The sequence below is a fragment of the Siphateles boraxobius genome, unplaced genomic scaffold (assembly GCF_051911475.1).
Source record: "Siphateles boraxobius isolate OS27281-9 unplaced genomic scaffold, OSU_SipBor_1 24, whole genome shotgun sequence".
In the NCBI taxonomy this organism is placed as follows: Eukaryota; Metazoa; Chordata; class Actinopteri; order Cypriniformes; family Leuciscidae; genus Siphateles; species Siphateles boraxobius.
This window is the reverse complement of record NW_027508855.1, coordinates 14,246,025-14,272,517: the sequence shown is the minus strand read 5'-3', so window position 1 is coordinate 14,272,517 and position 26,493 is coordinate 14,246,025. Positions and strand designations below refer to the sequence as shown.

At 38.7% G+C, this 26,493-nt stretch overlaps 1 protein-coding gene across 1 annotated transcript in view; it reads right to left on the bottom strand.

The window, feature by feature from the left end:
* Positions 1-26,493, bottom strand: part of sema4c (sema domain, immunoglobulin domain (Ig), transmembrane domain (TM) and short cytoplasmic domain, (semaphorin) 4C) — a 60,635-nt gene that overhangs the window by 15,751 nt on the left and 18,391 nt on the right. The window contains exons 2-3 of the mRNA XM_077241594.1: positions 13,555-13,769; positions 189-343 (exon numbers count right to left, since the gene is read on the bottom strand). Coding sequence (XP_077097709.1) covers positions 189-343; positions 13,555-13,657 — 258 coding nt within the window. The 5' untranslated portion in view covers positions 13,658-13,769. The remainder of the gene's footprint in view (positions 1-188; positions 344-13,554; positions 13,770-26,493) is intronic.

The window sequence follows — 26,493 nt, the reverse complement described above, 5'->3', positions numbered from 1 at the left end:
ACTGGCAATTTACCACAAATGGCTGTGGCATTGAAAGAGTGAGTCATTTTTAAATGCTGATATTTTTTGAATGATAAAATGCTAATGCCCTTTTTGCTTGATTACTTGTGGATTAGCATTTATTGGGCACACTTGGAGTTTTTTGAATGAAATAAATTGAAAAAAAGCCTTTTCTTTGCAGAACATACCTGTGGTCGGAGTTGTCTGCTGATGTCATTGGGATCGAGGGCGAAGATGTGCTCTCTGGCGCCCACGTACAAAACCCTCTCATGTTCTGCCAGGGTCAACATGGTGTAGTTCCACACCCCAACAGCGCGAAACCTCGCCATACTGTCGTGCACATCTGAAAAGAGAGGAAAGAAGGTTTTTAGGGGTATTAGATGTGATCCAAATGTCACTGATCCAATATGACTATTGGGCTTAAAAAAAATCTCTCACATTTATCATTTTCACCAACGTCCCAGCCCAGCTGAAAATGCCAACTTAGACAAGCATGAATTTCCATGGATACTCATAACCTTTGTTTAAACTGGTTGGCAATGTGTTAAAAAGATTAATTTGGGCTAAAGGAATTTATATGATCCAGGCTGGTTTATGCTGGTTAGTGCAGGTTTGATGGTGGGCTTAACATTTCAAGTTGTATAAATTAGCATAAAGATGAAAAAACTAATTAACAATGAATAAAATAAATGAAACGATCATATATAAAATTATCAATAAATTATAATTTACAGGAAATCTGCAAGCAATCACATCATTACCACATGACAAAAGCTGATTGGCCTCTGCTCTGCTGATCCTGCAGCCAATGAGATTGCTTGCTCAACATTTAAATATTTTGGTTCATTATTTGCTGTAAGCTACTCCTCTGACATCCTCCACCTCCCCCAGCTCCACCTGCCTAGATCTGCTATGGGATTTATGTATGTCTATTTATGAAGCAGCAACATATCTTACAAGCTCACAGCAGCGTGTCTGTGTATCTACTAGCAGTAGCAAGTCTAGCAATAATCAACAGCAGCATAGCAGATCTCTGCCAAGACCAAATACATTAACATTGCCATATTCAATAACATGCTTAAGCTATTTTGAGAGTTGAAATGATTGAAATATATATTCTAACTAAATATATGACAGACAGACAGACAGATAGATAGATAGTTAGATAGAGATAAATCTTCAACTTCCTGACACTACTAGTCACTACTAACTGGCATATGCTGCAAGTTAGCTTTGATCTGTGGCTATTTGTTGCAGAATTAAAACAGAAGGTGATATTTTTTCCGCCAGTGAAGAAGCCACGAGGGGACACCAGTATTCCATGCATCCTTGAACACACAAGAACATTGTGCCTCATCAGATTTACCGCTACCATGGCAGATGTGGAGAGTGGGTTATGAAGAGCAAGTGCTCCAGGAAGGGAGAAAAGACACCATGAGTGGTGATGAAGATTCTGCCAGGATGGAAGTCAGGAGTTTGTGTGGTTATTAGTTGGAGAGCGGCAGCTTGTTAACATATAAGAGGGCTGGATGATCCAAGAGAAGAGGAGAAACAGACTTCCCCTAGGGAGGACGGAGAACATCTGCTACGGTGCAAACAGCCTGGGAGATGTGACAGAGCGCGCGCACACACACGCACACACACACACACACACACACTCACACTTCTAAATACCTGCATAATTACTCAAATGCCTCTTAGCCAGTCACAGAGCAAGTTTTTTGAGATTTGTGCTGAGTCGAGCAGAGAGTGTCATTTCTAATTATCATTTAGAGAACATGGCAATTATACACAGTGGGACAGGATGCACTTACAGATCCCAGCCAGAAAGTGGCAACGTTGAGCAAACTGTGCACTGAGGGGGTTCTTTGTCTGATTTCTACAAGGAGGTGTTCTGGCTGATGGTATTACAAAAAATACATAATGGCAAACCATTCACTAGTAACTATCCTGAGTTGTGATGTGAACAATAGCTGAGAAAGAAAATTAGGGGTGTGTCAATGGACAAAAACTCAGGACAAGATGATACGCTGATATATAATCTTGTTATGATGGAAAATGATAAAAATCTCTACTACTTAGCCAAAATATTGTGTATCAATCATTTTGTATGCTACATTTGAATTTAGGCATTACAACATTGTAATGTACACTCTAAATATTGCATCATATAAATATATAATAAGACGACGTACTAAAATTACTAAAACTAATACTGAAATAAAAAAAAGAAAGCTAAAGAGATATTTAAAAACTAATAAAATAATTTACAAATTTATTCAAAAATTAAGTCTTATATTAAATTCATAATAAGTATACAATACATATTGTGCATCCCATGGAAAAGGCATCACAACATTATAATGTAAATTTATGATATTACAATTAACAATGTCATTAAATTATTTGTTTGAAAAAATGTATACAAACTTATACAAGACTTCGTGTAATAAATATTTTGCATACCATGTAAAATATGAATAGGATCCCTCCAAAAACAAATTGGGCACTGGAAAAACATTATGTATTAGAATAGTGGTTCTCAAAGTGCGGTACGCAGGCTCCCTCCAGTGGTACGCAGAGAAATCACTGAATTTTGCACGTACGATCAAACTGGTGTGATCAGTCTTGGCTGGTCCCTGGAGTGTACGATTACACCGGTGTGAGTAGATTGGTCAGTGCATCACGTGATCAACCGCTAAATTCAAATGTGCTTTCGCAGTTGACTGGCGCCAAAGAGTATAGAAGTACCTTACTTTCGTGTTGTAAATCCAACAGATCCGATTCTCCGAACAGTTGTACAAAGTAACATGGCGGCGCATATAGCTTGACTGACGTGCATCGTTATAAAGGTGTTTAAACAACAAAACACTTCCACTTGCACATATTTGACAATCGGATATTTCATGCCATAGCTAACAAATATTTTGAATAAAAAAGGAAATAAAAGCGTATCATCAATCATTCAGCGCTATTGAGGCTACGGTGTCACGTGACAAGAAACAAAGTGATAACAAAGCCCGTCTACGGAAAGCCTGGCCACTCCCTATTAAGTCCTATTGTACCGAATTTGGGTTGTAGTTCCACCAGAGTTCCACTGGGGGACGATCGCCCTGAGTGCAAAATGAATGAGAGTCTATGGAGCTAGACGGCTAAATTTATCTCTTTCACCCCATTGCCATTGAGAAATTATTGCCATTGTAGATTTTCCAAGTTCAACATGGGTTATAGGTCGAAAGTTGAATGAACGAGTACTTATGTCCTTTCGATTTTTTTTACAGGTTGAGTTGTTGTTGCCCATTACACGCTAGCATTCTGCTAATGAACGCTGATTGGTCAGTGAAGGACTGATTACGTCCAGAGATACCGCTTGATATCATCGTGGCATCCAAAGCGGGACCAGAATGTGTGTTTGTATTTTCGGCGTGGTCTTTTAAAACAACAAAACAAAAACTCTTCTAGCACGTGTATTTATCTGTGTCAGCGGTGTTGTCGATGCCTCGAGAGAAAAGAAGGTGCAGAGCGCGAAAGCACCAAAGTGACTGAAGGATTGCCGTAAAGAAGTATCTCTGGTGGAACGATGTGTATGACGTCATTGACATTTTAAAAGACTTTTTAAAGCAAATGAGTGACTTAAAAAATCTAACACCCAGCAATGAGTAATTTCTTTGTATCTCCTTTCGAATACAACATTCAAATTACTAGACAAAAAATTATATTCTGAGAAAAGTGGATTTAGAGCGGTATAGCTCCATAGACCTCCATTCATTCTGCACTCGTCCTGTTAGCGCCCTCATATGGAACCAGAGTGGAACTGCAACCAGTTCAGAAGCCGGAAGTTTACTGAGTGAAAGTTCTCCCCTTATAAGACATTCTCTGGTGATAAGTTCTAAATAACGGTCGCCTTGAAAAACTCACGGGGGTCAGCCAGAATATTTTAAATGTACGTGTAAAAAGCTTAATATGAATACACAGCCTGTGTACATTTTTTTATTAAGTACAGTACTTTTTTAACTTAATATTTTTTACAGTACAGTTTTTATTTCACTTTTAGGTGCAATACATTTTCATTTAATCATTATTTAAGTTTTTTTTATTTACCTATAAGTAAACAACACAGTGCAGTGTTAATATTCAAACTGTGTTTTTACAATGTTTAAAGTGGCTGACAATAATACATATTCTTATTAATTTTTGAGCTGTACATAACTGTATCTGAATAGTTAGGCCTACTATGCTACTGTATTTCATATTGTCATTATAGTGGTACTTATTTATTTTCTGAGGTGGTACTTGGTGTAAAAAGTTTGAGAACCACTATTAGAATACTTGCATTATATCTTTCTTTGATTTGTGTGTATATATAAAGTGGATGTACATTTCTGATGGCCGTCAAAGGAGAAAGATGCCATATGGTGTAGTCACAGCAATCCACCAGTAGGGGCTAATTGCTGATGCTAAACTTGGTTTTGGATGGTTAGCAGCTGTTTAATTAAAAAAGTCAAGCCAATCAAACTGACCAAGCTGATGTAAAACATGGAATACACAAAGAACAAGCTGACCAAAGCCAACAGCAGCATATCTAAAGGGAAAGGAGTGAGTCTTTATCTACAAGTGAACGGACTAAAAAAGGAACAATCTAAAAATAGATGTCACTTTGAATGGAATCCAGATGTGAGCAACATAAAGGGAACAGAGGTGAACTCTGTGTGTGTGTGTCTTTGTCCTTCATAAGTTCTGAGCTGGGGCGAATGAGAGAGCAGTGAGCTCTGGTTGAGGGAACCGAGCCGCAGAACTGAAGCGAGTCAAGTTGAAGGCTGGAGTTTTCTTCTGATGTTCCTCCACAGCTCCTTACAAAGCAGCTTTGCTATAAATACAGTCCTGCCCTGCTTATAGCTCATAACCGCAGCACTCCAAACACACACACTCTGCTATTAAAGACCTATTTAAAGGCCTTTGAAGCTTTGACATGGATGCAAAAAATGACTTGGAAACACAGAAAATGGACACACACACACTAATTAAGAAGAGAAAAGCACGTACACTCATATACAGGCTATAAAAACACACCCACATTCTCTAGGACAAAGACGAGAGGAGCCACCGTCTGATGCTGACACATAACAGTACAATTAAAAAGAAAAGAAAGGGAACAGAAACACATTAAGAAAGACACAGGTGGCGTGTTTACGCTGACACACAAACACAAACGGTGCGCTTAAGAGCGTGAGAGAGTGGGCGTTTGGGGGGACGAGGGGAAGTGCTGTAATTGCAGTAGATTAGATGAAGGAGTGGTGTTGCTGTCGCTGCTTTGGGAAGGGAAGAAAGGGAGAACACAACTCAGAAACAGGAAATGGTCAGAGCGGATTACCACAACAATAGCCTGAAAAACTCACAAACGCCACTAAAGAGCAGAGAGCGAGCAAGGGAACGTCGACAGAAAATGTTGTGGAGAAAACGACACAAACAGTATATGGAAATATATATATGCCTATTTCTGTCTCCATAGGAAAGAAAAAACATCTTTAGAATAGCTGGTTTTCCAATGAAATTCTTAGCATACGGAGATTTATTATGATTTTTTTACATTTTCAACTTTCTTTACTGCGTTATGGCTGATTTATACTTCTGTGTCGGACCTACGCTGGAGCCTCTACGCTATACACTACGCGTTGGTTTTCATTTATACTTCTGCGTCGTTGTCCCCGTTGACGCGCAATTACACATGCAGAGGGAGCATGTGAAACCCGAGGGAGGGGTTCTAGCAGACCAATCATAGCGCTTGCGTCCGCGTGGAATTGATGCGTTGTTTCATTTTTGGAGAGGTGCGCGTCAGGGTACGCCGAAGGGTACGCACGCTAAACACAGCCTACGACATAGCTACGGTATGAGTTCGACACAGAAGTATAAATTGGGCTTTATGTTACTGTTTGAGTGTTAAAAAAAGCAGTCACAAAGCACAAAGTCACTCTGAACTCCCTGAAAACCTCGATTGTAGTCTTAAATTTTCTTCCGGGAACGTACTCGTCACAATATCCCTCATTTAAATATTCCCACCCAGGCATACGCAAAAAACAAGGAAGAGACCTGATTGAATTGTGTTAGTAGTGCATTGAAACTTGCAGTTATGGTAAGGGGAGTGACATTTCCGAAACGCGCTTGAAGCAGTTGACCAATCACAACACATTGATCCAGTCAACCAAGCAGAGCACATTATGATTTTCCAAAGGAGGGGCTTCATAGAGACCGGAACTAAACAGAGTGCTACTGACAAACTGGGAAGAGAAGCACAGCAATAATGTAAAATATATGAAAAATAATGTGTTTATACAGTACATCATCAGTGAAGAGATGTCACTGCAAGAGGAAAGGGAAGTTGTTTTGATTAAAGATTATAAGGGCACATGAATTAAAAAATGTGATGTGCACAGATAAATAATTTATAATACTTCAGTATTCCAGTTGTCAAGGTTGATATCATGGTGACCGACATCCCAACTTCCTGAGTCCTGATAGATGTCACTGTAATATGTGTCTCGGTGACAGCACTAGAGTGTAAACAGCAAAAAAGAGACAGGGGAGCGGCCCACGCCTGAAGACTAGCTTATCAGAAACATTCTCTACATGTGAACCATTTTGAATGTTCATGATTGCTGACATCTGGTTTGCTAACATGTTTTAGATGGGATTTGAAAGGAGGACATGTGGTTGAATTTAGCAAAATGGTGCGAGTTAGCAAAATAGCTAGCTGAAATTACTTACAGCACTTTTGATTAAATTATGTTTTTCTTCTGAGAAAAAAAACCCTATATTCTATGTAAAATCTCATGCTAGTTGCTGGGTTTTGGAAAGTTGTTAGTCAACAGCTGGCCATTGGTTAATGGCACTAGCTGGTTAGCCAGCTACCATGTTTCAAAAACCAGCTTAACCTTACTTTAAGTTGGAAAGATCAACTTGTAGCTTTTAAAAAATATTTTAGCAGTTTGACAGTGTTGTTAAAATAAAATAAAATGAAGAGATGTACTAAAATGACTAAAACCGAACTAAATAGAAATATAAAAATAAAAAAAAATGACAAAAGCACATAACAACATGACTAAAACAAAAATAAAAGCTTATTCACTACTGAATAAATACTAGTATAGTGTATAATTGATGCTAAACGAACACTTGCAGCAGCTAATGGCCATCTTAGACTAACTAATTACTATCCTAGATCAGCCAGAAACCAGTTACAATGTTCCAAAACACCAGGAAAGTTTCAGAATCTCAACAATATCACAAGTTACCAAAGTCTGCAATAAATTACATAAGGAAACAACAACAAAAAGTAGCACAGGACTTACATAATAGGACTTAAATATCTGCAATAATTGGATAGTAAATTAAAAAGCAGTAATTTTATAGGCAGACCAAGATTTTTTTGAACTTATTGTGCCAAAACATGCACAATAAGTCCAGGAACGTGCATTAGGAACGTCAATAAGGTCAGTTCTGATTTCATGGTGACTTTAAGTCTCCTGAGTTATGAAAAAGCAACATCAGAGCAATGAAACTGTCCTCAGGGCCCAACATGCAGGAATGGCAGAGAGAGCAAAAAAGATGTGGGCGCTGAAAAATTACAGTATGGGAGTAAAAGAGCAAGGTAGAAATGGAGGAAAAAAATGCAAGACTGAAAGAAAATGAAAGAGTGAGTAGAAGAGATGGGTGATGGTAAAAGGGCGAGATGTCTGAAAGGTTGTTGAAAATAGGCCGTCATTTGACAGACCAAGAAGGGGGGGGGGGTGTTGGTGACTGCAATCGAGAATTGAGCTCACAGCTTGTACAAGTTTGACCTTTTCATGGAAGTGGCAAGTGCACAAAAAAATAGAAAGACTTCATTTTTTTCTGTCCCCTTTAACAAACAGACTCTGGGGCGAACAGTCCTACAAAGGGTATGGGAGACAGATTTATTGAATGAAAAAAGAAACACTTTTACAGACAATGAGAAGTAGAAGCGCTGGAGAGGGCGTCTGTTAAAGAGGATAAATCACAGACGTCTGTGTATATCTGTGTGTGGGGGGGAGTCCGGCACAGATAGACGGAAACTCGCACACATACACTCGCAGTGGGCCTGTCCATTTCAGCCGAGGCTGTCATTATAGTAATTGGAGGGTAGAGAGATGTGCTAGGCAGGCAGTCCCTTTCTCTCTCTCTCTCTTTAGCTTTGCCATCCTCAGCACGTTGGCCGTTCATACTATTCCTCAATAAGTCAGCGGGAGTTTCTTTTGGTCACCGTTGAAATTCGTCTTTAATTTTCTGTTTGACCTGCTCTCGGTCTCTGTTGTGCTCAGTTGTGTAGCTCTGCTGGTGGAAAGTTATGGGTGGGGCGTGGAAGTCTGACGGGGCGGGGCGGGGCGGGGCGGGGCGGGGCATCTGACTCCCCTTTGAACTCTCAGAGCTGTTTTTCAGCATGAAGACAACAGTTTAACGGCTGCCAAAATAAGCAAGGCCCTATGAAATCAGTTTTATTTTGTCACATATTGTTTTTTTTTTTTTTTTGTTCCCGAATTCCTTTTTTTCTGTATAAATTTTCAGTATTCGATTGGAGCCATAGTGGGCAAGTGCTCTGATGTTTGTTGTGTTTGCACTTCGGGCGACCCGAGTTCGAGTCCCGGCTTGAGGTCCTTTCCCATTCCAATTCCCTCTCTCCTCTCCTGTGTTTTACTGTCTGTCCTCCTACTATCTAAATAAAGGCAAAAACCCCAAAAATATAAATTTATGGATCCCATTTAATGGTTAAATAAATTTTAGTAATCAAAATGTCTAATTATTTTAAATAATGAAGCTTATACAACATGAATTCAATTTGAACAGAAATAAAAAAAATCGGGCCCATTGAAATCTGTTTTATTTAATTATTTTTCAAATTTCATTTATTTTTACATTTTAATATTTGTGGATTCCATTAAGTGGATATTCAATTTAGTGGTCATTAAATTTGAATAATCAAAATGCATGTGCAAAATTTATAGAATTCATAAAAAAATTTAACGATTTATTTATTTAGTTTTTACAATAATTGGTCACTATTAAATGTTGTTTTCAGAAACTCTGTGTTGTCTGTTTTTATTTTTCTGGATTTATAATTTATATTTAAAAATTTTATTTTAAAATGTAGTTGAATGAAAATTTAACAATTCCTTTTATTTTTTGGCAAACAAAATGCTGCACAGCAGATGTTTACTATTAAAATGAAAACATAAAGGAAAAATTGTTATTACTTTGAGAAGGTACATTCTGCTGCAAAATAATAACATACTGTCACAATTTCTTTAAAGCTGCATTCTGTAACTTTTTTGGGTTAAAAATGATCCAAAATAATTTTTGAGCAAGTACATCACCAGCCAGTGTTCAAAACTATCTGCTTGCCTAAGCTCGATTCAAAACGGTAAGCTTGTAATAATGTTTTAAGTTACAGTGGTACTGGTGGATTTCCGCGGGAAATTCAAGCATGTCTTTGCGTCATTACGTCACATCTGTACACATAAAGAAGGCGTCTTGGCTAGTAGGCTATATTGGGTGTGAGGATGTTGGAGGTGGAGATTTATAGCCTTTTCTCACAGCACTTGATATAATCAAACATCAATTTGATTGGCTGATCCAGAAAGGTTCAAACGACAATCATCAGTGATAACTGGAGATTCACCCATTGAAAAATGCAAAAGACTTTGTTCGGACTTCGGAGTGGCTGCAGAAAAAAAGAGACCGCAACTGGACCCATGCAAATACAAGGATAAATATCGGAAGGACATTAAATGTAGTCACGCAATGCTTATGTTGTTAACATTAACAATTTGAGAAAAAAAGTATAATTTGCGTGGTTTGAAGAGATATGACAAGTGATCATTAGATTTAATCAGCGTGATTTACTGCAATGCTTTTTTCCCCTTAGTTGGTCAGAACAAAAGTGGATGGTACTTGATTGTTCAGATGACATTTTCCAGTGAAAATTCATACTTCCAAAAAGTAGAATATGTGATTCAGAATAACAATATCCACACCAGCGCGGTGACTGACAGCCACACATTCTCCTCAAAACATTGGATTCATCCGCGCAGTGCCGCGCCGAGGCACAACCCTTGTAAGGTTGATAATTCCGCGAATAACTGCAATTGCAGATTTTGAACAGAGATGGCGACAAAGAGGAAAAACTATGGACTGCAGCTTTAAGTTAAACAGAACTTTGATTTTGTGTACAACAGCACACAAACATGCCAAATTTGAAAAATAAAAGTATTACAATGTAAAAGATTGTTATTGTGTACATAAAGATATGGTGGAATCCGGCATGTCCCATAGATGGTCTGCTTGCATGCTTTAACCTCGAGCAGATCCGTTTGCTCTCTGGAGAAGCGTTCAGTTTTTCCGGCTGCAAATTCCGCCATGTAAATAGCAATCCGCAAGCGCAACTGGCTTTTAAAGGGAATGGAAGATTAGAACACACCTATTACTCATTAAAAGAACAGGGACAACCCTATTAGACCATACACTGGGCACGCCGACCATTTCTCCCATCGTTAAACTATTAAAAGTGGATTCGGACAAGCCCTAAGTGCACTTGTGCCGTGTGCTTTAGACCATGCGCTTAGATCGTTAAAATAGGGCCCTATGAGACAACGGTAATTTGGACATGGTGTGAACGCAGCATCAGAGCAGCTCTGGAGACAAAGTTCAGTGTGTTCACGTCCTCATATAGTGAGACGGCAGATCCTGAAAACACCGCGAGCCTCACATATGCTTCATTATGTGTTGTTGATGAAACCTCATCGCACATTCACACAGTGACACACGTACAGCGCTTTGATAATGAACAAAGGGGGAAAATAGGAATGAAAAGACGTTTAGTTGCAGACTAAAGACAAGTGTTTGCAATGCTTGCGAATCCTCTGTCTTTAAGATGGGGATAATTGTGGAGGAGGGGTCTTTAGGGGGTGTGGGTGTGGAAAGTGCTGGGTAAATATTATCTCTGCAGCGATCCAGCTCTCCACCTCCAACCACACACACACACACACACACACACACACACACACACACACACACACACACACACACACACACACACACACACACACACACACACACACACACACACACACACACACACACACACACACACACACTACTGGAGCTCTAAATCCCTCAGACTGCCAGTCTAAGCACTCTGCGCACTCACACACAAACATTAAAGTGCACTCCGATGCTTTGCCTGCTTTTCTGGCTTTCATCCTCCCCGAAAAGCGCATGTGCAAGCGCAGGCCTACTGTTTATGTGGTTTAGGGCCCAAACGAAGTCACACATGACCTGAAACAGTAGTTAAACACACACTGCAGACACACTGTGTACTTTTCTGCTCATTCTGGACTTTCTTTGACGTTCCTCTCTCTTGCTGTAGCTCAACTAAATCCATTTCCTGTCCATTTAAGGCTGTGTTCCCAGCCGCTACGATCTCTACCGAGGGCTTAAAAGGAGATGCTATCAGTTTATGGGTGTGCATAAAATCATGAGTACTGCTTAATGTTTATTGTAGCTGTTTTAGATTAAAACAGGAAAAGATTGAGGGGCAAATTAACTAAACCCTGTGCCACTTTTGCACGCAGCATTTTAGCAATCTAGTTGAAAGTCGCTAAGCTATAATATTGCAGTGCCAAGAGTAATTCATTTATGCCAAATCATTCATGTTACACGGCTCCTTTTTTGTACACTATGTTTCATTTTATTTAAGTGCTCAAAAGTGACAGTAAAACATTTGTAATGTTACAAAAGATTTTCATTTCAAATAAATGCTGTTCTTTTGAACTTTCTATTCTTTAAAGAATCCTGAAAAATCCTTGACATCACAGGAATAAATAATATTTTGAATATATTAAAAAATATATATATATTTTTTTTAACCCATTACCCCACAGCGTTTCTGCCAGCCAGCACCAGCACCTTTCATTCGGTAATAATAGGCATTTTTGATGTATATAATGTTTAACTTTGATGATCGCATTATTTTACATATGCATCTGCTTACATATCCTATCCTCGTTTCTGCTTTTTTTTTGCCTGTGTTTTGATCAGGACATTCTGTACTCTTTCAGAAGATGTGTAATAGCGCCCCCTACCATATAACAGTGAAAACACGGTGAGCCGGAAAATTCCGTCAATGGCGGGAAAAGATTTAAACTGTAAAAAAAACAAACAAAAAAATCTTTCCTGATTTTTTTTAAACAAATAAATATAGCATTGGTGAGCAAAACACACTTCTTTCAAAATAATTTAAAAAAATCGTCCGACCATAAAAATTGACTTGCTCATTTACAAAATGCAGAGCTACCTGGCACAATTGACTTTGTGATATTATGTTAAATTATAAATTTTTATTTTTTTTTGAGTACATTTTCTATTGATCTTTATAGAAGTAATTCATCAAATGATGGAGAAGAGCATTATGACAGGGCATCCATCCAGACACGCGGTGTAAACTAGTGCACTTTCTGCATTTTAAAGAGCCGATTCAGGTGCCTGGACTACAGTAATAAGTTTTACAGTCTCAGCATAGTATGCCACATCACGCTGGTCTGTTGCATCCTCCACAACATTTTATTCAGGACTGGCATGCAAAAAGCGTACAAATTGAAATCAGTGCTGATTTTGAGGGTGTGTCTGTGCTGTTAACTTGATTTTATTGCAAATACAACACTAGAATCAGTCTCTTAGGCAGGTTTTTATTCCATATTGCTGTAAAAACATCTACAAATGACTAAAACAGGACAGATTTACTTGAGAAACAAAATTGTGAAAATAAGCTTCCAGAGCATTTTCAGTCTGACAGCCAAAATTATTTTTTTAACCCCACTGGCAAATTGTTTTTCTCCTACTTTAAGCATAGACCTCATTAAATGTTTTCAGGCTTACATTTAAAAAAATAATAAATACATTTCGCCAATGAGATAAGAAAAATACACATAATTCAAATGATATTATCTGAAAACAAATCTTGAAGGAAATATGCAATTTTGCTTCTCAAGTAAATGCATTTTTATGGATGCTTAGATGTCTTAGAAATAGACAAAAATACTGATAGAGAAAAATATATTTTTTTCTAAACAGCACTCTCACCAGGCACAATTCATTCTCATTGAATTCCCCCCAGAGGAAGTGTAAGAGAAAAAGAGTATTAGAGAGCGGCAAAATATAAAACAGTGTGAGAAAGGGAGAACAGGCACAAATGAAGCGAGTGCAAATGAATAGGGATGTAAGCTCTTTACAATAAAAGCCTATAAAACCATGCAGTAATGTGATATCTCAGTAAATTCAAAGCAGTAATCACACCTCTTATCTCAAATCTGCATAGAGAATGAAGGGAGGGGTCGACTAAAGAAAAGAAGAAAGAGACGGAAAAATAAAGAAAGTGCCATAAAAATACTGTGAGAAAAAAAAAACAGGAACAGGACAGTGGGCTCATTTGCCGTGCAGTCACCGATGGGAGGAATCGCTCACAGTTTTGTTTGGTCATTAGATACTCACCATTATATTTAACTGTCTTGCGTGGGACGGGGTTCCAGTTGACGCAAATCCCCTTTTCAAACCCGATCACGAACATCACGAGAAGAACTTTCGCACACCCCATTTCTCCACTCCCACTCCTTTTATTCTGCTCCACGGAATGCAGATTCAGATTCTGAAGCGAGGGTTCTGATTGGACGACGAGGTGTGGAGGCTCCAGATGCGCACAACGGCTCCTGTCAGGGGAGATAAAGAAAACAAAAAAACATAAACAAAAGTGATTAGAAGACGAGCGCCAACATCCCTAGAGCCTTCTTGTCGCTATCCCAATAGAGCTGGAACTGCATATGGAGTGACAAAACACAGTCAGGACAATTTTAATGACAGATTTTACACTCTTTCAGAGGGTACAACGATAAATGCATCTTGGCAGACCACCAGCCAAATTGAGGATGCTTGTCAGAGCAAGGCTGTATCAACACAACTCACAATCGTGCCCCAAAGAACATGTAGCACATTTAAGGCGGCTTGTTTTTGACAGCCACGGACAAACGAGACGTGCGCTTGTAATTATAATTGGAGTCAGCGTTCTCCTGAATGCATTATGATGATGCCCGAAGCAAGGTTTCAAGGGAAAGAGTGGGGAAAAAAAAGGCCTGAGCGGTCCAGTCTGTTCAGCAATAGCCGTTTTCACACGTTTGCTCTAATCATCAACTCACACCTGTTTCTCTCCATTAAAAAGGGAAATTAGGGCCTTGATAATATTTGCTGATTTGAGAGCAAACCCATTGACTTTTAAATGTGCGTCAAATGTCAAATACTGTTTAGCGGTGAAGATAACAATGTAAAGCTCTCTCTCTCTGCCTGCACTGTGTTTTATCATTCGGTCTGAAAAGGTTGTGTGAATTTAAATGTTCGCAACGATAAGAAAGTGTGGAGGGGCGGCCTCTTGCCATCATTGGATTGAGATGTGGACCTGTGCGGTAGCAATCTCACGGCCATTGATTTCTGTTTTGCTTTTTTCATTAGCATGAAAGAGAGAGAGCCAGATAAGAGAAGTCAGAGATGGTGGCGATTCACTCCAAATGAGTTGTCCGTTATAGAGGGGTTGCAATATAGCAATTCGATGACTCACATCTCCACTCGCACGCCATTTTTTTATTGGATCGATGCGCCATTGCTTATATCTGTGTTGTATCTGGAATGCGTCAGACTGTTGTGACAGGTGGTGTCTACTCGACTTTTAAAAACAGATGATTGTGTTCTCTCTGCACTTTTTCTTGCATGGCAGTTCCAAACTAAATATGCTATGTTGCTCCCTCCCTGCATATATAATACATTAAAAAATATATTTATAAGATTTATAAACTCTATGTGTTTTTAAAATTACTATTAATTTTTAAAATGTTTTATTATATAATAATAAAAAAATATAGCTCTATTATTTTCTATACATAAATATTATTATCTCTCTATATGTTATTTATTATATTATATATTATTTAAACTATAAATTCCACACTTTATATATTTGTGGATAATATTACTACATTATATCTACTGCTTAAAAGAGATAATAAAAAGATAGAAATTTATTAAATGAGAAAATTAGAAATTAGTTAATATATATTAGTTAGTTAGTAGTTAGTAACTATATTAGTTAGTAGACATATATAAAATACATGTCCTGTGTTGCTGGTCACTAACATATTTCTGACTGTTTCACTCAGAGGCTTCATATGATCATGCTTGACCTGCAGAGGGATTATGGGTAGAGCAAAAGCAACAGAGCAGAGCGGCTCTCAAAGACCTTGTGCTAAATCTCTGGAAAACAACCATTTCAACCAGCAAGAACAGAGAGTAAATCTCATTTGTCATGTGCGAATCAGGAGGAACATTGCTGTTGGCGGACCACTATACAAATATAAAAAGCTATATTAGTTTCTCTCTCTCTCTCTCTCTCTCTCTCTCTCTCTCTCTCTCTCTCTCTCTCTCTCTCTCTCTCTCTCTCTCATATATATATATATATATATATATATATAAATATAAAGATATTTTCTAGGTATGTTTTAATATTAATTAATTCTCTAAAGATTACATATTTACAGCATATTTTTAAACTTTATATGGCAAGAACAAGGAGTTACAGTTTACAGTTACACAAATTCCAAAAGAATAAATTAGTAATCCAATATTATATACAAAAAAAAAAAAACATGTCATGTACTAAACATTGTCCTTCTGCCAAAGGACATGATCTGTGTGAAGTTGGACGTATATTCAAAGAGCGTGTTTTGAAATGAACTCCTCCCTAAAGAAAACAAACGTCCGCTGGTTTTTCCTGCATGTCCGGAAAAAGGTCAAAGGTTGAGTGATGACCAGCTTTGTGGGTCTAAAGCGTTTCCCATCTCCTTCCAATGTGCTGTTGTCTTCCTGTCAATAATAAGCTCTTCTCTAGAACCAACAGCCAATCCCCATGTTCATCATCTAAACTAAAATAAGACCCTTTGAACTTTGACCTACTGACCCCCAAGAGACAGCAGATGCCAAGGCAACAGCATGATGGTGGACTGTGACCATACGGATGCACAAGAGGAAACAACTCCACCCCTCAACATAAACACATCTTTCCAGTGTCTCACTTAAGAGCTTTCCTCCTTCCTTCCATCCCTCGTTCCCCAATCATCCCCCCTTTAATGAAACTTAAACAAAAGCCCTTCGCATGTCAGTGGCCGGTAATTTCCCAACATCCTGCCACTATCTCTACACCATGTCAACGATTGCAGAAACTGACCACTCAACACCAGCTGCTCAAAAAAGCACCTACGTCAAACCCAAACTCTCTTGAAATGTACATCGCATAAACAGAATGATCAGGATAAAAGAAATCTGCCTTCAGCATATGATCTATTTATTTCGATATAAGATCAGATGGCACTAGTCAAAACAGGACGGCAAGCTTTCATCCCCTAGAGTAACAGGCAGGGTTCTTTTATAGCCACAGATGCAGGGCAGTAGGTGGTCAGAGGAGCCACCAGCCCTCTCAAGGTCTCTGTACTGGCCCTTAAGTCTTGTTTATGCTTGACGTATTCAGTCTGGCGTGAACCACGGCAGACACGTACATCTCAGCTGTTTACTCTATATATTTTCCATTGGATTATATCAGGTGAACCAGCAGTAAGTGTCAGTAAGCAGTAGTAGTTTATATTTATCCTACTCAAGTAAAGGTAGTTGGTCATATACAAGAAGCAAACAAAACAACAATGCACATAAGTAAAAATTTTACTCTTAAGATGTCGACTTCTAGATTTAAAATCATTTTATGAAATCAAATTACTTTAAAAAAAAATGGGGTAGGATTTAATTTGAAACAATTTTCACTCAAAAAAATACAAAATTAAAAACATCCGTCAATCCATCCATCCATCCATGGATCTTATCTATCTAAGTCAATAAACCTTTAAGGCTTTTTGTTTTTTAATTTCAAACAAGTCTTTATCAAGGCAATATATAAAGTTGGTCTTGACAAACTTTGGTTTTTAGCTAAAATTATGAACACACTAATTTATTTAAATTTTACTTTCTTACATTAATATTAAAATTTAAATGCATTCTCCATTCAATTCTGAATGGCACACAATCCTGAAAGAAACACCTCTATTAAATGAACTTCCATTTACTGCCTGCTTTCCGCAGGTTATTATAATAGCACAATGTTAATTGTGCCAAGCAAAGAGATTTGTGAATTAGGCACAATCTATAATAAGCCTGATTTACATAGAAAGGAGGTGTGTTTTGCACTGAAAAGAATGACAATGATTTAATTTGAATAACACGGCACAGCAGCTGCATTCCACCTGGTTAAACGGTATTGCGTTTGTGAAATAAATTAGGCATTTTGCACTGAAATACTGCAGACAAAAGTGGCGTGATGGTTTAATGAACTGAGAGTTTCAGAAAGAGTCTCAGGACTTCAGAGTGACTCTGAAGGCTGCAGTCTTATGCTGATGAAAGTGTAAAGCTGAAGGGTTAATGCTGTTTGCTCTTTGTTTATGCCTTTGTAACAGCGCCTGCGGCTGGCATGCATGTATTATGTATGTTTTTTTGTAGAAGAAAGTGTGAATGTTGTTGTGGTCGGACTACATGTGTGCTGTAAGTGTGACTGATGATGTTAGAAGTGGGAGTGTGTGAAAGAGTGGGAGGCTGACAGCTTGTGTGTGTTGAATGATTGAGTGTGTGTGTGTGTGTGTGTGTGTCTGTTCTATGACATCAACAGGCAATGTGATGTTTCATCAGTGAATGAGAATAGATGAAAGTCTGAATAATCAAATGGAGTTTGATCAGCTGCAGGCACGTCCCACTTCCTATTCCACAGGAAAACCTTCCTGTCACCGGGATCCCCCTCCCAGTGGCCCTCGGCCCATAGAGCAATAGCTCCACGATCAAGGTCACCTTTCGATTTGGACAAAACAGCTAAACTACATTTTAAACCACTTAATCATCAACCCAAGAGTTAAAAAGAAAAACAGAGAGAAAGAGTGTTAAGATTTTTTTCTCACTTTGTGTCTACTATTATGTAGATCTGGCCTTCTGTTTTCATTTATGGGTGTTACTTTAACTTTTATGTCCCAAGGGTTAATTTTCAAGAAAGTTTTTTTTCTTTTGTTATATAAAAGTCATAAAGCAATCTCAGAAAGCTATAAAACTATATGTCTAAAACTATACTGTTTAACCCTTGTCCCATACCCAGGCTTTTAATCTTAATTTAGGAAAAATACTGTGAAAATTATATTTTTTGTTATAATACAGTTATAATAATAAAGTGAAATCTAATTTCCATAAACACTATTTCCAGCACATAATGCTAATAAACACATGTAATCTGTGGTGGAAATGAGAATGAAACAATTATAAAAATGGCATAATTCTTATGTATGTGGATACTTCCGAGGACATTGTTGGTAGAAAAATAAAATAAAATAATTCAAGCATAAAAGTGTTTAAAGGGTCATTTCGGCGTTTTACAAGTAAAGCCCTGTTTTAAGATAGTTTTTGATGAAATCGAACGGTTAAGATTAAAATTTGGACACATGCTGCTGTCCCGAGAATTTTAGGTTTTTGTGTTCGCACAATAGGGTTGTTCCAGTGCCCCTATGAAACCATTGTGTAGGTGGGGGGGTGCTAACACAAAAACCTAAAATTCTCGGGACAGCAGCATGTGTCCAAATTTTAATCTTTACCATTCGATTTCATCAGAAACTATCTTAAAACAGGGCTTTACTTGTAAAACGCCAAACTTACCCTTTAAGAGAGTGTCTATCCAAAAGTCTGCAGTGACAAAAATGCCTATAATAGCAGAAACACTAATTTCCTACCAAACCGGAAGTAGGTGCTACGTTATTTTTAATAGATAGAGCATATACCTTTAGTGCCACTGGACATTTCACTTTGAAAGTCTTGCAAAATGTGCGGTGCAAGATGCAATATAATGTAATTTTGCACAGGTACGTTTTTCCAATGAGCCTGGGTAAAACCACATCTCTTCACCCCTCTCTTTCTTTCATCGTCTCTCTATAAACCTTTCTCTCTGAATTTAATCCATCTCTCTCTGACCTTGCTCTGTCAATAACTCTAATGATGAGTTTTAAGCACAAACTGATGAGTGAGTGTGTGTTTGGTTGGTCATGTGTGTGAGAGAGACTCTCACGTGTTTCCATGCCTCCCCTGCTATGCCCCATGTCCTCAGGAGCAGGGGATGCTGGGATACCCTTTGTGACCTATCATTATTGCTGCATGTGTTGCCAATTCAATTAGCTTCATTAACGACAACTGCGACAACCTCATTACCCAGCTGCTTTCACACGTGTGTCACATCCATAGGTTGATTCCCCACCTCATATGAATGCTGAGTTAGCTCACGGTAGCAGATCAACAGAACAACAGCAATTAGCAGACAATGCAACGGTAACCACATTGTGTGCATACGGTCCCACAGGGGCCTTTAGAAGAGAGACATACAGGCTGCTGTGTTTCTGTTAAAGACACCAGCGATCAGCGAAGGAAATAGCTATGCGACAGGATTGGCTTTAACATTATGCAATAACGATTACGGTTATGTTCTACTTTTATGATTTCAGCAATGACTGCTGGAGCGCATAATCATTTCAGCAGAGAACTGTAGCATGTTTGGAGAGCTGGCTAGGAGCCTGGGAGCAAAATTCAGTATTTTGTGTACAATATCTTACAGGGACGCGGTTGCATTAGTTCCTGTTATTGTGCAGGGGTATAATATTATGCATATTGAAATACGCACAGATCCTACGCCACTACATTCATTGCAACACAACCACCAAAACATTACGCAACGCAAATGGTGAGCATGTTGAGAGATACCAAATAAAAATTTACTTTACTACTATTTTCATTTTTTTCTATGGTGTAGGTACATAAGTAAGCAGACAGACAAACGGACAGACAGACAGGCAAACGGATGGACGGACGGACAGACAGACATAGATACTGTAGAAAAATAGATAGACAGACAGACAGATAGATCAGATAAGCAGATAGATAAACAGATAGACAGACAGACATAGATAGATAGATCAGATAAACAGATAGATAGACAGAGACAGACAGACATATATAGATAGATAGACAGCCAGATAGACAGATCAGATAAACAGACAGATAAACAGACAGAAAGATAGATCAGATAAACGGACAGATAAACAGATAGATAGATAGATAGATAGATAGATAGATAGATAGATAGATAGATAGATAGATAGATAGATAGATCAGATAAACAGATAGAGAGAGAGACAGATAGATGAATCAGATAAACAGATAGATGGATAGACAGACAGAAAGACAGATATGGGACAGACAGACAGATATAGACAGACAGACAGACAGACAGATATAGACAGACAGACAGATATAGATAGATCAGATAAACAGATAGATGAATAGATAGATGGATAGATAGATAGACAGACAGACATACATAGATAAATGGATAGATAGATAGACAGACAAATAGATAGACCAACAGATGGACAGATAGACATACAGATAGATAGATAGACAGACAGACAGACAGACAGACAGACAGACAGACAGACATACATAGATAGATAGACAGACAGACATAGATATATATATAGATAGACAGACAGACAGACATAGATAGATAGACAGACAGATCAGATAAACAGATAGACAGACAGACAGATAGACAGACAGACAGACAGACATAGATAGATCAGATAAACAGACAGACAGACAGACAGACAGACAGATATAGGTCGATAGACATGCATAAATAGATAGACAGATAGATAGATAGATTGATAGATAGACTGTACATCTCTCTCTCTCTCTCTCTCTCTCTCTCTCTCTGTGTGTGTGTGTGTGTGTGTGTGTGTGTGTAAAACCCCCTTAGGCCATCTGTATAGCTGTGTCTTACTCAGGTTGAGTACTTTTGTATGTTAATAGGCTGGAAGCGCAGGACGCCCACTGTGCTCCCTCGGGGGTTAATTGTCCTAGGCCATACTTTTTTCTTCATCGTTCTCACTCCGCCCTGCAGTTCCTGACAGCCGGAGGTGCTGGGGCCAGAGGTGGGTAGAGGTGGAGGGGCTATTTGTGTCCTCTCTCATTGACATCTATGTCTTCCCGCTGAAATAAGTGAAAGTAGAGAGAGAAGGGGTGCAGAGAAGGCCATGATGCACCTCTGCACCTCTCCAGTGTTTCCTGTTAGCGGAGTTAATGGGGAGTCATGCGGTGCTGCTCTGCAATTGTCTAGCGACGCTGTAGGATACGAAACTGACACCTTCATTCCACACGACTCACATCCCACTGTTCAATACAGAGAGAGAGAGAGCGCAAAAGAGGAAGAGCATTTTAGCAGACGATAAGATGAGAGATCAATGATGAAATCTGCTGGGATGTAAACAGGAAGGATCTCAGTGACGGAAGGAGGACAGATCGAGTTTAATCAACATCCAGTGCACATCTGTAGGAACACTGGGTTGTATTTATGCTGATTCTCAAGTATCTGCGATACACTCGCATGTCATGTTGGGACAAATTTGGCTTTTCGTATCGCTGGTGTTGTTTTTCTTTTATTTTGCTGAGAAGGCACTGCGGTGTCTATTCCGAAACACGAATCCATCGGTCCCTGCACTCATCTCCGGATATCTTTAGTGTTTGTGTGTTCGAAATGCACGACTTTACTGTCATGCTATTTAGTTTTGTTTCTTTTCAAATCCCTCCCTTAATCTTCCTGTTTCCTTTCTTCTCTCCTCCCCGCACCCTACTTTTATCATCTTCCTTCCCCCGGCCTCCTCTTTCCCAGCATGCGAGAGGGGGATTTAGGTGGAGTAAAGCTATTTATGATCATCAACCAATGGCCAGATTCAATCCATTTGCTTCCTCTACGCAAATGAGAGCTTCAAAGATAAAGCGAGATAAGCAGAAATATAGAGATTGAAAGAAGGGATCACTGTGTGTTATTTTTACTCTTTCTCTTGATTGAGTGAGAGTCCGTCTTTTGTGTGCAGATTCGGCGACGGTGGGAATATAAAACGACTTGCCTTGTTTTCGCCACACTGCTATCTCAGGCAATTTGCAAAAGTCTGAGGTCTTCAATTTAACTGAATGCTGCTTATTCTATCGCAACAATTGCCTCGCACAACAATAATTTGTCTCTGATTTCTCCCGCACGCCCCACTACCCCAGTCTTACTCAAATCATCCCTCCATCTCTCGTTCGCCATCTCTTTCTCTCTGTTGTTCCTTGCCCTACGGACCTATTTGTTTCACCGCCGTGCTGCGGTCAGGGGAGAGAAAGCTTTCTGTGGAATAAATCACTTCTTCTCTTTGACTAGTTTCTCAAATACCTGTAATTTTCATCTCATTTCATCTCCCTCCCCATTTTGCTCAGATCCTTTTTTTACTCAAGAAGTGCATCATTTCATGCTAGAATAAAATCTTTTTTTTTCTTGATTCTTATTTGAGAAAACTACATAATGCAGTTCATTAGAACCAATTTATTCACAAAAAGTACTGATCGAGTTCAACTGTTGCTACAGCACTCTTAACAATGTCCATTGCATATCACAGTGGGCATTTTAAAAGCATAAACCTAAAAAAAAAAGAAAAAGAAATGCTGATTTGGTTTCAAGAACATGGATGGAGGATTGCTTAAATTGTATTTCTAGTGAGCTGCTTTGTTGACCAAGTGACCTACACAATAGTGCTCCCAAGAATCCTCAAAACTGACTGATTTGGAACGCTCTTCATAGGCAGCAGCTCAACAGACTTGTGAAACGCACAGGAGACTATTGATTTCAATGGATTATGATGTAAGCAGTTTGCTATAATCAGCTAACAAGACGCTACACTCTAAAAAATGCTGGGTTGATTCAACCCAAGTTTGGGCCATATATGGACAAACCCAACCGTTGGTTTATTTATTTTTTTAAAACCCAGCATTTTTTAGAGTGTACTCTAATAAGTACAAAAATGCACAGCACACACAAATATTATGTATTGTTTATTGATATTAAAGGGGTAGTTCAATCAAAAATGAAATTTCTAGGATAATTTACCTTCTCTCATGTTGTTCTAAACCTGTATGACTTTCTTCTGCGGAACACAAAAGACGATATTGTGAAGACTGTTGGTATATTAATGCACTAGTTGACACTGCATCATGAACACATCTCTACACTGGATGCGAGTGATTAAACTAGCATTCCTGTAGCTCAGACAGTAGAGCATGATGCTAGCAACATCAAAATCCTGGGATCGATGCATGAGCTGATGAAAAATATATACCTTAATTGCAATTCCAGACACTTTGGATAAAAGCATCTGCCAAATGCATAAAAGACTAGACACATTAAAATCCAAACCACTCCCTTTATAATCAACAAAGCTGTATGAACGCACGTCTGTGAAACTACTGGTCTCAAAATGTACAGCCAGCTTTTCTCTGGGTCTTCCTTATCTTGAGTCTTTCTTCTGCTTCTAACTCTAAAAGTACAAGAGGACCCTTTTTTCACTCAAGTTCCTGTGGGAGTGTAAGATACACACACAGACAAGTGACTGAAGGTCACACTAGCTCGGGGGTTGAGGGGTGGGCGCTTTCAATCAGGTTAATGTCCTTCTCTAGAGAGTGATCTCTCTCTCTCATTCAATCTGAGATAGAAACACATCCACATGAAAGGGGACGGAGAGATGAAGCCAGGGTGTCTGAAATACTCCCTCATATAACAGACTGTCAGCTGTCACACACATGCATATAAATGATGAAAGAATCCATTGTGTATCAAGAATATAGCACAAAAAAGAAGAGAGAGTAACGAATAAGACAGGAGGGGACGTTTAAACAGATTATGTTTCTGAAGAGTTCATCCTTTCACCCTGTGATCGATTAGAAGATATTGTTACACATGCTATAATAAAGCACAGTCACATTGAATCACTAAGAAAAAAGGGACGCTGTCCCTTTGATTATGTTAAAGTTGCACACCCACGCACATAAAATTAAGTTCTGCGAATATCTCATATCAGATTACTTTAATCAAATGACCTGCAAACTCAATTTGGGCCATAATAAGAAGCACAACCCATCTGGGAGAACTATTGTGTGTGTGTTTCTGCTGTTAAAACGTTTAACCCCTAACAGAGAGTCCCTCTGCTTGGAATTGAACCTTCCGAACTATTCAAAAAAAGAGCTACCACACACACACACACACACACACACACACACACACACACACACACACACACACACACACACACACACACACACACACACACACACACACACACACACACACACACACACACACACACACACACACACACACACACACACACACACACAAACAAAACCGATCCAGTGGGGGGGCTGGATGTTTTTCTGGTGGAGAATGTGGGATCTGAAAAACACCAGCACATATAAAGTTGAACTCCTGAGTTTTAACCATCTCAGAACACGGATAATCTTTGGCATACCGTAGCTTTCTAAATGCTAGTATTTCAAAGTTAATTATAACTACTAAAAACTAACATTACTGAATTGAATTAACTATTGCCCTAAAAGTTGATCTTCTGAGTATTTAGCTTCTTAAGTCAAAACACACAAATATTTACATACTGTAGCTATCTTAATGCTAGCTTGATACAGGTAATATTATTAACTAGAAACTAAACCTTACTTATTTATTCTAATCTTAGGGTACATCTTACTGTAATCAGCCCGCTAGTTAAATAGTCAGGGAATAGGCCATTTAAGGACTATCATAATCACATAATCATAATTTTAAGCTTCTCAGTAATCTACTAAATCTTAATTTACTGAATCCAAAAAACACAGTTTATTTATGAACCAGTTTTTCCCTTGAAAAAATACTCTGTTGGTCAAATTCAGATAACTTGTAGTAACAAGTTTCAGCAAACTTTCTGTCTCACTCAGAAACCCTTTCAACAGCCTCATGAATTAGACATGTGTAGCCCATGCATGCTGTTTAAAACCTCTCGTTTAATAGCAAATCGACCATGGGCCACTGTAATGAGTTTCGGAAACATACTGTTGTAAAAGCATCGGCCATGAATAAATTCAAACCAATCTGACCACCTTTTCACCTATGGAGAAGAGCACAGAGAAGTCAGAGCTAAATTAAAACATCCCTTTATTAAACCCTGAAATCAAGCATGACAGCAGCATAATACGGATGATTCATTAGCTGACATCGCTAACGCTAATCACAGCCGTGCAGAGCATTTGGGAGACACTGCTGAGTCATATGCTCTGCGATGCTTATCTGAGGCCTGCTCTGGCTTGAGTATGGTGAAGACGCTGGTGCTAGCAGTGATAATTATGAGAGTATTGGCTTAGCACTTACTGCATGAGTTTCATATCGGACGTCATTCGTTCAACTGTGGTTTTGGCTTCGACTTCATTGGAACTTTTCAAAGTGTAAAAAGTCTTGCTCTGTATCCCAATTTGCATACTACCCATCCTAATTAGCATATTCCAAACCCTAGTATGTTGAAAATAGTGTGCCTGAATGGTGTACTTTTTGATTGTGCATGGTTTGATAAAATGACCCAAAATCCTTTGCAGAATAGAAAAGGAGATCCCACAAATGCTCAGCAAAGTGTGCATTGCATATCAACTACAAAGGGGGCGCTAACAAGCACCATTTATAATTATAAAATGACAATTGAGACACGCTACAGTCAAAACTGAGAATGATGCAATGCTAAAAAAAATTTAGTAATGAATTTGGAAATGCAACAGTAGTGCATACTTGATGGTATGTAAAATGAAGTGAAATCAGCTTAGTATGTAAAAGCATATGTGGAAATTAGCATGCTTGTAAGCACTAGTATTGATCAAAGTGTCCTTTAATTCTACCAGTGGCCATTTGCAAGGTCATTCGTAAGGCCATAAAAGTCTGTCCACACATAAAAGGGGCAGTGTGGGTCAGTGAAGCAGAAGTGTCAGCCCGTGTGTGTGCCCTCTTTGTTGAGTGACTGCACTTTTGCATTGACCTTCGACCCTTAGAAGCCAATTATTTATAAGGTCATGATGGCCAACCTTCGCTTTAAATTAGCTGATGTCACACTGACCCTCACCCTCCATCCAGTAAAAATAGAAAGAAAGAAGAGAATAAAAAGAAGGAAAGAAGCAATGATTGTGGTTGTGACAAATATGAATATTTAGCACAGTCACACAGCTAGAGATGCATTCATTAGAGTGGGCTTTGGCTGTGGTGTGTTTGAGCCGATAAAAGCTTGTCTGAGAAAATGCCGTGGGTTGCTTTTGTTTTTTCTTTAACTATGCCAATGTGTGGGGAAAGAAGCATGTAATACCCTCCACCTGCTGCTGGGCCTGGCAAGAAATTAGCAACCCGCCAACAAGGCCAGCATGGAGACGCTCACA